The sequence below is a fragment of the Azolla caroliniana genome, unplaced genomic scaffold (assembly GCF_043228905.1).
Source record: "Azolla caroliniana isolate FFs.n. ecotype wild unplaced genomic scaffold, voAzoCaro1.0.p SCAF_4, whole genome shotgun sequence".
Taxonomy (NCBI): domain Eukaryota; kingdom Viridiplantae; phylum Streptophyta; class Polypodiopsida; order Salviniales; family Salviniaceae; genus Azolla; species Azolla caroliniana.
The window spans coordinates 1,297,058-1,310,121 of NW_028230439.1; the positions used below are offsets into that span (position 1 = coordinate 1,297,058).

The 13,064-nt window shown below is 36.4% G+C and overlaps 1 protein-coding gene across 2 annotated transcripts; it reads right to left on the reverse strand.

Annotated features, from left to right (window-relative positions):
* Window positions 1–53: 53 nt before the first annotated feature.
* LOC147864695 (uncharacterized) lies at window positions 54–3,853 on the reverse strand. Of its 2 annotated transcripts, XM_087318822.1 has the most exons (5): window positions 3,759–3,853; window positions 2,413–3,453; window positions 1,682–1,815; window positions 499–1,128; window positions 267–418 (listed from the first exon to the last, which is right to left on the reverse strand). In XM_087318822.1, exons 2-5 carry the CDS (start codon window positions 3,423–3,425, stop codon window positions 405–407), a joined length of 1,791 nt encoding a protein of 596 aa, XP_087174948.1. In that variant the 5' UTR covers window positions 3,426–3,453; window positions 3,759–3,853; the 3' UTR covers window positions 267–404. The 2 variants fall into 2 exon arrangements, with proteins under 2 accessions (XP_087174947.1, XP_087174948.1); XM_087318821.1 differs by having other exon boundaries at window positions 54–1,128.
* Between the last annotated feature and the right edge of the window lie 9,211 nt (window positions 3,854–13,064).

Consider the following 13,064-nt stretch of genomic DNA (forward strand, 5'->3'; position numbering starts at 1 on the left):
CCATTTCTATGTCTAAATAAGCCAAATCATGAAAACCCCACAAAAAGCGTAGGCAGGCATTGCTTCATTGGAAAAAGCATAAAATCCATTAGTCATACAAAAACCATTGAAATAACTTCAATTTACAAGGATTTCCATAACTAGCATTGAAGGTATGAAAAAAATCCTCACAGTAAGTAGGAGGGCTCCATACAAATCACCCAAAAGTGCTGAGCTGTAAAAACTTCTTTGAGAAACCTCACAAATACGAGATTCCATATGAGCATTGAAGATCTCCCAATGAGCTGCTTTCAAGCTGAAAGGTGGCAGCCACAGATTGTCCATGGCCAGCCACAGCAGTGGCTGTAGTGGTATCCACGGCAAAAGATGACATTCGCATGAGATCCTGAGTCTTCTTAGAATTGTCATGGCCTTGCATCTGAGTGCCCATCATGGATTGATTCTCGCTTTCAAAATCACATGTATTCAAATCATGCACATAAGAACACCCATACAGACCATTTTCAAGTTCCGTGGCACCAGAGGAGAGCATATGGGAGCTCGATGCCAAGGAACTCATCATCATACTCTCCATTGAGAGATCATTGCAATGTTGATGTGGAGCCATGCCTTCGTCATGATGAAGAACTTGATGGTGATTATGACGAAGAAGATGATGATCAATCAGATTATGAGAATCGTGTGTCTGGAGTGACAGAAGAGAGAGAGCACGCCCAGAGTCCGTGACTCTTGGTTGTTGTAAACATGTCGTAACAGGTATGATTTCAGTGCCTGAAAAAAGGCCGGTCCCAAGTTGTGACAATGATGATGCCAAAGTTAAACCATTACTGACAGGTGCCAAAAGGTGATTTTGTTGTTGCTGAAGATGATGATCCTTCGGATAAGAAGCATCAGCTTCAATCATTGGTTTGGAGTTCTGGAACAGAAGAAGTGGAAGCTTATCATGAGGGAGGGATGGAGAGATGCCATCCATGTATACTTGCCTCTCCATACTTGGCACTTGCCATGCATAATTATTGTACGTTAACTGATTTTCGTATTGTGGCAACATCATCCCCGTTCGATAGTCCCACGGGTCTTGCCACAGTGTCATCCGAGGAAACCTTGGATGCTGCAGAAAATCACACTCTGCAGAACCCGAAAGGGAAAATCTCAATAAATCACATTTGCCATAAACAAATGACTATGCACCAAACAAACAGCTACCTATATGTTTGCAGAACCTTGAGGAATATCTTAGTTTTTATTTGAAAACAATACATTGCCACATACGTCAAAAGAACTTGGCCTCCATGTGTCCATTTGACATTGTATTGCGCCATAATATGTATAAATATGATGGTGTAGTTACTAGTGGATGACGCTTATGATTTACAACCTTCAGGCTAAAACAATTGGTCTAAAAATTCATTGTATGGTATTAATGGCATCATAGTGGCAACTAATCAACACTTGTCTCCTAAGAAACTGGCTTTACTAAATTATTTACAGCAACCCACAGGTTGCAAGTGAAAGCATATGTTAAGTTCAATAATAATTTCACATCGAGATGTACATTGTGTGCACAAAGGCCCAAAAACCATGGTGTGAATGCTAGTAAACTCACATTGAAATGCATGTCAGGTATCATGTGCACAGAGATCACAAAACCATGGTGTGAAAGTATTGAAATGATCAAAACCTTCAAAACGGGAATGTACTCGGGCTTGTAATTCCAAGGGATATGGCTGTGGCTTCCTTCGGCGTTTGTTATGCCCTGCGAGGCGCCGTCTACAGCTCCTCTTAGCCTCATCAAACTCAGCTAGCACATGGAACCTTCAGACAAAAACCGAAAGAATCTTTGCAATAAAAGCATTGAAACTTCATTACTGAAAATTATATAAGAAAACAAAAATTCTGACACCTTGTATAAAGTATTAACAAGAGAGGGAGAATCCCCAAGTAAAATCATGACAGTGAAATAAGATCTATACACAAGTTTTTCTATAAATACTCCATCTGCACACTGGCGATGCACTGTATGATACTACACAACCTTCTTCTAAGAACTTGAATTTGTGAAAATGCACAAAGTAAACATATATTCATGTTGTTGGACTTGTATAAAGTAGTGGCATCACCATACACAAAAAAATAAACAACACAGCATAAAACTACTTTAGAACCCATTTAATTTAGACCACTACGATCGTAGTTTCGTTAAACATGTGCGCAAGAATGTGTTGGGTGCAATTTATTAACTTTTCCTTTTAAGACAATTCACTTTACAAACAATTTTAGACCCCACATGAAAATAATATCGTGTGGGACAGTTTGGGCTTTAAGATATCGCAATTATTTTAAAAAAGAAAACAAAGGCACACATAAGAAGCAAAAAGCAAAACTACACACACAAAGAGCAGCAGGAATTACCTGCTACACTGCTGGCAAAAGCGTTGTTCGAGGCTTGAGACAACCACTTTCACAGATTTTGAATGCGTTTCACACACTTTATGCCTGCGATGATAATCTTTGGCTGAAGTTAGATCAAGTTTGCATCCCTCCACTTGACAACATGGCACTTGCAACCTGGCCAACCCTATCCTCGACTTCCGGTGAGCTTTAGGCTTTGGCTTGACACTCAGATCTGGACAAACATCTTGAGAATAGCTCTTTTTTCCTAAATGAAGACCCGTTAAGGAATCCACCGAGCCACCAGAGCCGGTGGCAGTGCTACTATACTGATCTTCCTGAGACCCTATTTTCAGAATGTTTGAGCTATTTACACCACTATGAAGAGGAATATATTGTTTTGCATCTAAAATCATTTTACTATCATCATCATTATCACTTAAGCCATTCCTTTGATTAACAACATAATTAGCTATGGTTTTATCCAAACAACTTTCTACGTGGTTTTTCACATCACTATAAAGATGACCTTGTTCGGCATCTGCTATCGCATGCATCGTCTTACTAGCACCACCTTTTAAGCTATTTCTTTGATTAACATTATGTGTAAGTGTTTTGTCCAGGCTTAGAGAGTGACTAATCCCATCCCAATTATCATGAAAACGACCTTGGATTGCACTGCCGCGACCATCACTACTTGAATCAACAAAGTATCCATTACCTCCAATGCAAGTTGTTAAAATAGGCATTCTTTCAATGCCATGTCCATTGGAAGAAACAATTCCATTCATGTCAGAATCTCGGTCATCTTTGTCTATTGAAGAAGTGATCATGCCCAGGTTTGGGTCAGAATGACCTGAATTTTTGTTTCTATGTGAAGAAAATCCATAGCCATCTAGGCTAGATATGGAGGAGGTGGTGTGTTTGTTTACTGCTGATTTCTGAAGCTCATTACTCTCACTATGTCCATGGGTTGTTGCGAAAAAACCTCCTGAATCCCAACCCCAAGGGGGAGAATTAGGGTTCCAGGCCATGCATAATCTTTCGGTCTCTGCCCACCACCTGTAGCAAAAGGCCAACAATATATGAACACACTAGATCCTAAAATCTCCAAAAATGAATACCATAACCAACTTCCATATAAAACCTATTATAAACCTTAAGTTCTCAAAACCCTAAATCCCCCAAAACTCTAAAACCCTGAGAGCCTCAAACCTTAAATACTCAATCCCCTCCTGCAGAAAAGCAAAACCCTAATCAGCCCAGAACCCTAAGGCAACCTTAGGCAACCTTGCGCCGCCCCTTAAAACCCGAATATTTCAAAAAACCCAAAACGCACACACAAAGAAGCCCATCAAGAACTTTACCTGCAGAAGTCATCCAAGGGAAGCTGGAGGGCATTAGAGAAGCATCCTCATTGGTGGGTAAATGGACAACACAGAGAGAGAGAGAGAGGGAGAGATTAAAGCTATGGAAGCTATGTGTATTATATATATGTTTGTATTGTGTGTTTATGAGAGAGAATTGGGAGGTGGGGGGGGGGGGGTTGGGAGGAGGATTCGAACCTTGGACTTTCAGAATAACTTGCTTTCTTATTGGGCTTCTTATGGTGGCCCATTGGAACCTTGGACTTTAGAGAAACATTAAAGCTATGGAAAGCTATGTGTGTTCTATATATTTTGTGTGTGAGAGAGAGAGAGAGAGATTCGAACCTTGGACTTTAGAACAACTAGCCTTCTTATTGGGCTTCTTCCGGTGGTGGTGGCTCATTGGAAGGACACCTTTTGTCACTATAGTGTCTCCTCCTCCTCCTCCTGCTTCCCGAGTACACATTTTACCTTCATCTAGATTTCATCATCCCTCCCTGTCTCGGCGCACATTGCCATGCCCACTACTATGTATACCATGTATTCATACACATCTTTGCTACGACCATTGAACATATTAGTACCATCCTCACATCAACCCAAAATAGACATTGACCATAGATAGGAGAAATTAGTATCTAATAATAGGCTATGCTAGCTTCATTTGACGGGCATAGAGGCGAGAGGAACGTCTCATTTTTGTGGATGTATTGTATATTGTGATATTTGAGGTAGATATTGTTGATTGTTTTGTGGGAGGGAGGGAGGGAGGGAGGGGTTGGACCATTGCACCTTATCGTGCAATTCAAGGGCAAAATGTGTTTTGATATCTGTATTATTGAATTTTAGAGGCAAATATCGACCATATTGAAAGATAGGGCACTCCCATGCACTCATTAGAAGAATGTAAACCCCTCGATGATAATGTGCATTGCCTATACATAACACAACTCATTGAAGCCTAAATAGAGTACAAAAGAAGCAAATGAACTCCCCTAAAGAGATTACCTTCAAGGGAGCTAAAGCACTAGGGGTAGGAAATTCCTTAGACCACTTGGGAGAAGAATGAAACACTCTTTTTGCAAACAGATGAGCCATCACTGGGAAGCATCACAAAACCAAAATTATGCATTTCATGGGGCTTTGGGATGGGCCAACATGGCCAATCTTACCTTCTCACTTTTTATCTTTATTTATTGTTTGTTACATTTCATTTTTCAAACAATCTATGTTGTCATATTGTTTTGGTCTCATGGACAACATTTGCCTATTCAAAGACATCAACACACTTTTGCTTCTTCTTGTTCTTCTCAAACTACATAGCGTTCATTCACACCAAAAGATTATTGTCGAGCTTTTCACAGGGATTGTTTAAGTGGCCAAGGGGAAATTACCCCAATAGAAGAATGCACAGATGAATCACTCATCCATGGTGAGTCATTTGGGTAGGGGGGATCCTAGTGCAATCAAGCTCCTTGACTCACAATTGTTTCTTGGTCAAATGATTTTGCAAATTCACGCCTATTATGCTTCAACCATAAGTGAGCACATCAGTAAGCAAAGTTTATGTAGAGATACCGCATTAGTGGTTTTTAAGTAGGTACCATGCCACGAGCTTGAGGCATGTTAGCATTTGAGCATCCCATTGTGATCAAGTTCCTTGGCTCACAATGAACTTTGGTGAGATCATTCCGCCAATTTATAGTTGTGGGCAAAGGCGCAAATAGAAATTATGTTGTACGAAAATGTACGGAGGTCATGCTTCACACAATATACCAAACTACAAAACCATCTTCTTCTCCAAGCAAGTAACCAACAATCATCCATTTTACTTGATTCCCATTCTCTTAAATGTTGATTGTGCAATTTTTACTTTTGAGATATCAACTCCATTTTGTTATTTGGAAATAGATTCAAAGAATTTGCAATTTGGTACCCAAGTAAAGAAGTTATAAATTAATAAAAGCAAGCTATACTTCTAATTTGTCGAATCAATCAAAGCAAATTGCAGTTGGGAAGTTATTAGATTGATATTAACAAAGTCATTATGAAGTGGCAGACCTTATGTGTAACAATCACAATTAGATTGTGTGCATAATTCAACTAGCCACAAGTAGTATAGGGTATTGTTATTGTTATTTATGATATATTAGATAATATATCTCTCATCATCCTTGAAGCACTCCTCTCTCTCTCTCTCTCTCAAAAAACACAATTATATTAATAAATGTTTGTGAAAAACACTACTTACAATGGGTGTCACAATGGAGTTTTGTCACCCACTAAGTAGATGGGTAGTGGAACATGGTGAATTGCCAGTAGGCAAGACAAATACTCCATCGAGAAAATAATTTCTACTTGCTCCAATAAAGAAATTTGCCACATTAAAATTTCCCTTCAACTTTCGTAGATATGCTTTGACTCCATGCCTACCATCAAATACAAAAGTATTGTGCATATCCCAATTATGATGCAATCCCCAATACCTCTAAAATAGGAAAACTACCTCCATCTCTAATTTTAGGTTGACCTTTGTGAATTGTGCAAACATTCACTGTCTTGGTGTCAAATAACATCGTGAAAAAACTTGCTAAATTTGAGAAATGTAACTCCAAATCTGACAAGCAATTAGACATTGTAGGAAATGATGAGTACTCCATTTGAATAGTGCAAAAGAAGGAATTGCCCATTGCTAATCCCAAAGGTAAACCCCCAATCAAAACTCTCCAAAGGAAGACCTTCACTACAAATAGCAATTTAGAATGCAAACTATGTTTTTAGATTTGCCACCATGCATGATTAGAGCTATGTATTTTCCATTTTTACTTAGCCTTAGTTGATAGCCATCGAAGAGACTCAACGAGGCAATGATACAAGAGATTAGTAGTCACTTGTAAATAGGCATCATACCCTGTAAAAATCGATCAAACAACAATTGCTCTTCTTTTTGTAAAGGTAAATGACCTTGCATCAATACAATATTTTGTAGTTGTTGCTAGATAAACCCATAATTGGGTTGGATGCGTAATCTCTCTCTCTCTCTCTCTCTCTCTCTCTCTCACACACACACACACACACACACACATAGAGCACACAAGGCATATCGTGTTCTCATTAACATACACATCTTAACGACATCTTACGTATTCAACCTTAGATCATATCATGCATTATGTTCCATTAGCATGATAAAAGACTATCTGGACTAAGCACATGCTAATCTATAACACAAAACCCCAAGTTTTCACCCCCAAACCCTAGCATGAAGATCATGGGATCCTAATATTCTTGAGGGTGGATTTAGCACCCTATTGGATGCACATGGGGATGATGTATATTTTGCAGATATTTGAGAGGTTGTAACTTGTAATGTGCGTAGTTGAGAACTTGTTTGCAAAAATGAGAACATAATCTTGCATAAAAGTTATGTATGCATTTTTTTAAATCCATGAGCCATTAACAATTACTTATTAATCACACATCTCTTGATTGATTAGGTGGGGTTTAATTAATACATTTGCTTTATGGTGTACCTTGTGTACCCAATTATTTTTTCTCTAATAAAACAAGGCAATCATCGTCTTTTGGAACTTTGAAGGAACTGAAATTATCAAGCCTATTCTACTTTGTTCAATTATCTCTATGCCTATTATTAATTTATGGATTTTCTTAGATTTGTATGTCACAAGAGACTTGTTGGTTTATATCACATTACATAATTATTTTGCATGTTCACAATGGTATCATATGGAGTACACATCTTTGTGGTTCTTATTTTCTTAATTTTTATTTTATATTCATACCATTATTACGTTAGCACATCTACAAAAGTTTGTGTATTGGAAATGAGTAATTCTAACGTAATTTGCTCATCAATCGTGCTCCATTGTATATTCTTGATCAATTTAATCATTGGATATATATCTTTCATTTGGATAATTCCTTGTACACTCTTGTCTTGATAATTTAAGCACATACTTTATTCTGATTTATTAACTTTGATATGTGGTGTTGACTTCTAAGTTAGGCTGATTTAAAATCAATATATACTTAGTTTGGAGCTTGGCTTCCAACGAGGTGACAAGACCATGGATTTCTTTATATGAATTGTGTTTCATGTTGGTAGTTGCATAATCTTCATCCATCTTAAATGCGTCAACCTTAGTTTATTGTGAATATTCACATAGGAAACTTGTAACAAGTTTAATTGGTAATGATAGTTAGTCTTTACTTGCAAAAGTGACATAGCAAGGATTTGCATATATTATGGAAAACAAATATGAATATTATATATACACATAGTAAAACCTCCTATAACTATTTAGGGCAAGATATATTTATGGCATATGGATAGAAAGGCAAATCCAATGGTTTCTTTAGGAAAAGCACGATACTTTGATAGTGTCCTCAGAGGTGAAATATGACCCATACAACCATAACAAAGCATGAAAAGTGGCTCCAATGTGTGCACAAGGGGTTATTGGGGGACATAACCCAAAAAGTAAAAAAAAGTTGTGGTTGGGGGTTTGTAGTGAGGGTGTTCTACTATGCAAAGTGGCCACTTTCAAAGTTCAAGACTTTTACATAATGTCTCAACCACCTTGATAAACCACCATTACCATTTGTGTGTGTCTTGCTCTACCTTTTTTGGGTTACACTTCTTTATGTTTGAGTTGTGACAGTGCGATGTGATTGTGACCTTGAGATGCCATGCTTGTTGGAGAATGGGATTACAACTTTCTTTGTCTTAAAGCTTGAAAGATGACATGAACATTGGGAAGAGGTTTTCCAACTTTCTCATGGAGTGCATAACCTTTGTTTATTATTACTATTATTATTGATCATCATTAGAAAGGTTTTGAGAGAGAGAGAGAGAGATTCTTTATTCCATAATATGAAGTGCGCATGAGTTTTCTGTGTAATAGAGACATGGATAGTAATTATGGTCAATTCTCAAGAAACTATGGTGAATGTTATCAATGTCAAGCTTCTAAGATACCTCAAGGGACAATGTACATTTTGAGAAAAAGTGGGATCGATGCTACAAGGTACAACTTTGTAGCTTCCTCTTGGTCCCATTGTAAGAAATAACACATAAAACATATTTTGTTTGCCGTTCCATAATACTACATATGAGCTTCAAATACACACATGCCTCGTCTTAAGATGATATGACAATGAGCATATTGATCACATTTTAAATGTCTAACAAACAACTTTGACAATTCGTTATTTGGCATTCGATTTTGCGCCTTCTTGCAAAACTAATGCCAACGAGGACATAAATCTCATCATATAGAATACAACAATAATTGAACTTACATTGTATGATTCATAGTTGTGAATTACTATTGCAATTTAGCTCTAATAAATGCACACCTAATGGTTGAAACATAATATAACATAAAAAAAATTAAAACTAGATTGATGTGTTCATCGTTTTTCCAATAAAAGTGACTTACTATACAAGAGGGTTGGAGATAAATAGTCATCACAAAGATCTAAAATAATATAGCATAAAATTTCTTTAAACTAGATTGATGTGTTCATGATTTTTCCAATAAAAGTGACTTGCTATACAAGAGGGTTGGAGATAAATAGTCATCACAAAGACTGAAAAGAATATGATTGCCGAGTAGTAAAGTAATCAAAGGTTCCATATATCGCAAGCTCTCTTGAGCATATTGACTTCAAGAGGTACACATAATTGAACCACAACCACAAATGAAAGTATACATTAGTAATAAATCATGAAAATACTCTAATTCAATGTATAGTCACGTGATGTTATTGCAATTTTTTGTTGCACATAAATGGCGCATGATTGAAAGTGGTGCAAACATGAATGAAATTGCATTAACATGGGAAACACCAAGGAGGAGATAGCCATGAGTTAAGAAGGGAACTCTAGGCCGTCAAGGACAATTAGAATAGCCAGTTACTCATTTGAATGTGTGCACCGAGTAGCTACATACCCAACTATATTCGGGTAGAATATATATATGTACATACTTACATATATATGTACACATAAATATTACAATAATTTCAAAGTGGGTAATTGCCTACCTAGAACTAATTTCCTTTATCTGAATATAAGAAGTCTTAATATGCTAGCTCCCTTTCTAATTACCAAAGGGTGGCTAAACACACCTCCTAAGTCTATGCCATTGGGTTGGTGATTTGACATGAATTATTCTTCTTAATTCCGAAGTATAATAAGTCTTTTCTTCTACCATGTCTCGTATCCAGTGATTTGGCGTAAAGAAATTCGATAAACCTGTACTCACAAAAGGGGGAAAATGCAATCTCTAAATGTTACAAGTAAATAGTGCAACCATATGGAAGAATATGTTACCTCGTTTTAATTGGCAATCAAAATGCTTATTTAATGCTTCTACTCATGTCAAGGGGAGTATATGGTTGATGTTTTCCCATCATTTTAGAGCAAATGTATTTGTGATCATGATAAGGACAAGCATTGTGTTGTTGCATTAAACAACTTCATGCATGCCATTCATCAAGTGACTTCAACATAAATTACATTTGCACCTCATTTGGCTAAGAAGAATGCTCTACATGGCTCCACATGAGCTAAAGGGTTATAAAAAAGAGAACTCCAATGGAGACTCTCAAATCTCATGGAGTGACCAAAATGGACGAACTTCTTATCCTTGATCAAGTTGGTCATATGGAGCCATCCTTTGATATGACCATTAAAGTTGCCAAACACAAATTCTCAATTAATGATTTCCCAAACACCAAAAGTAGGATATCTACATTATACTAATACGATACACACATATTCATCCATGGGACAATTTGTTGAACTAATTGAGGCAATAAAGTATCTTTCATTGCAAACTTGCGCACCCTTAAACCAAGTTACAATTTTTTCTCTCTAACCTCATGTTTCTAGTTTCTTGAGGGCATTAAAGATACCATTGTCATAATCTCTTTCTAAGTTTTAAGATGTCCAAAATCATTTTCTTATGAAGTTTCTTGAACTTAAGATATAAGTGCCATAGATGCTCTTACTTCTTATACCAAATAACTTCCCGTTTACTTCATGGTTGTGAACTAAATTCTTAAGATAGAGAACCGAAGTTGGATCCTTGTCATGGGTTCAACCTTGTCCCGTAAATTGTATTTTGATAGTTCATGGTTGTTATAAAATACATCTATTTACCAATTGATCATACATTTTCTTCATTAGCATTCTTAATTACATTGATTGATCATCTTATGTTTTAAGTTTATATCGATAAAACCTTGACCTATTTGTAAACATCTTTGAGTTCATGAGTTATTTTAGTTGCCTTGAAGGTATGAAGTCTACAAGGTGTGAAAAGAAAATTACTTTGTATCGAATATGAACGAAATGCAAAAGTGTGATGGAAGTCTCCTTTCCCGACCTTCTTATGGACACTCTTTAGAGCCTTTCTCAATACTATCTTAACATATTTGTAGAAGTAAATTTGGTCAATCAGAATGTGGCATCTATTTTTATTTTGAGGTGGACGAGGTTTTAAGTTTTCACCTACCCTTGTTGTACCATTCTTCATCTTCAGTTGATTCAAAGTTAAAATTTCCTTCTATTACACAATCATACTAAACTCATTCCAACTCATTTAGAGTGAAGTAGCGAGCAATAACATCTTATTCATATGCATTATTCATGCTCACTTATTGGCACTTACTATTATCATGGGCCATGGCTATGTTTTCTATACAAAACATCTATGCTTTCTCATCTAAACATATTTCCTACATCTTGTTCCCTCTATAATTCAATTCGACATCATAATATATAGACATGTTGATCTAGTGGTAAAGTTCATGTTTTGAAAACTAAAGGTTGTGGGTTTACTTTCAAAATCACAATCTTTCTAATTTGTGATCATGCATAATTCCCCACAAAAATGCATTTACAAAATCACTCTTCCTTTCATGGATATGGTTGGTAGTAAAATTAGAGTTATGATAACAAAATATTTAGTATAGTGAAGTTATTTGGCTATGTGAAGGTATTGTTCATGTTATTTGAAAAATATGCAAATAATGACCCATCGTTATAAAGCATGTTCCGTTGTAAGACATAACCACACAACCAAGTTGATAGAGTATTTTATAACATGGGTGTTCACAAGATAGTGTAGGCCCTAGGATCTAAACCCTTTGGTTCGTCAAAGGTCCATGACATTCTTCTCTAAACAACTTTAGTGGAGATTACTTTTCCATGACCCAATTGATGAGTAAAATCTTGGATTTTGCATTTTCCATTGCTAAAAAGACAAGTGTTCTTACATGCCTTCACCCATTTTCAACATGATATATCCTCATTGAATTCGTTATGATATTTTTCATATTTATCCTTGATAATCTCAAAATTCACCTAAACATAAAATAATGCATTATGTCTAACATAGGATTTTTTTTTTTTCCAAAAAAAAAACTCCTTCCATTAGTTATAGAATTTTACAAATGAGACAATTATATACAAATCCTTGAAGGGGTGCGATAGTTCCATCTTATGTGGATGCCCACTAACTCAAGAAAGGGAGAGGACGACCATTGTTGGATGAAGGCTATTCGTTGTCTTTCAACTCCATCAGAGCCGCCCTTAAGGCCATCATATTGGCTCTTCAGAGTGGCTACAATTTCACTCCATATCTCTTGCAGTAACCTTGTTGGATATGCGGTTTGGTTGGAGAAGACTCGCCTACATCGTTGTTTCCATAGAATCCAAAGAGTTATTGGGCTGACCAATTCCAACACCTCTTGAGATTTGTCATTAAGAGGAGTGGAGTGGACATTGCTGCTGGAGGAGGAAAAGACTTTTATCACCAAAGTCATCCCCTCCTCCTGATGCTCGTATCTGCCAATTGCGGTCTGCCATGATAGCCAACATATGTAACATAGAATTTTGAGAGCTATTATGGTGAATGTGTCATATTATTTATAGAATGATGTTTTTAATTAAATATTTACCATAAGATGGTAAACCTTTTTTGGGCAACTAGGTCTCCGAGATGTCCACATTATTTTGCACAATCTAAGTATCAAAACTTCGAAGATCTATAATAGAATACGACTCTATACTTTAGTAGTGCAATTTTTTACTATGTCCTTCTAAAATATTGGGTTTAATATTGTGCAACTTAGCAAAACAACCATAACTTACCATAGGAAATATATGTTTTTGAATGTTTTGAAAATATACACGTTGTAACTAATTTTTGAGCATATTAATGCATAGGTAAAGCTAAACTTATAATAATTCTCTAAAACTTTACTACCTTCATC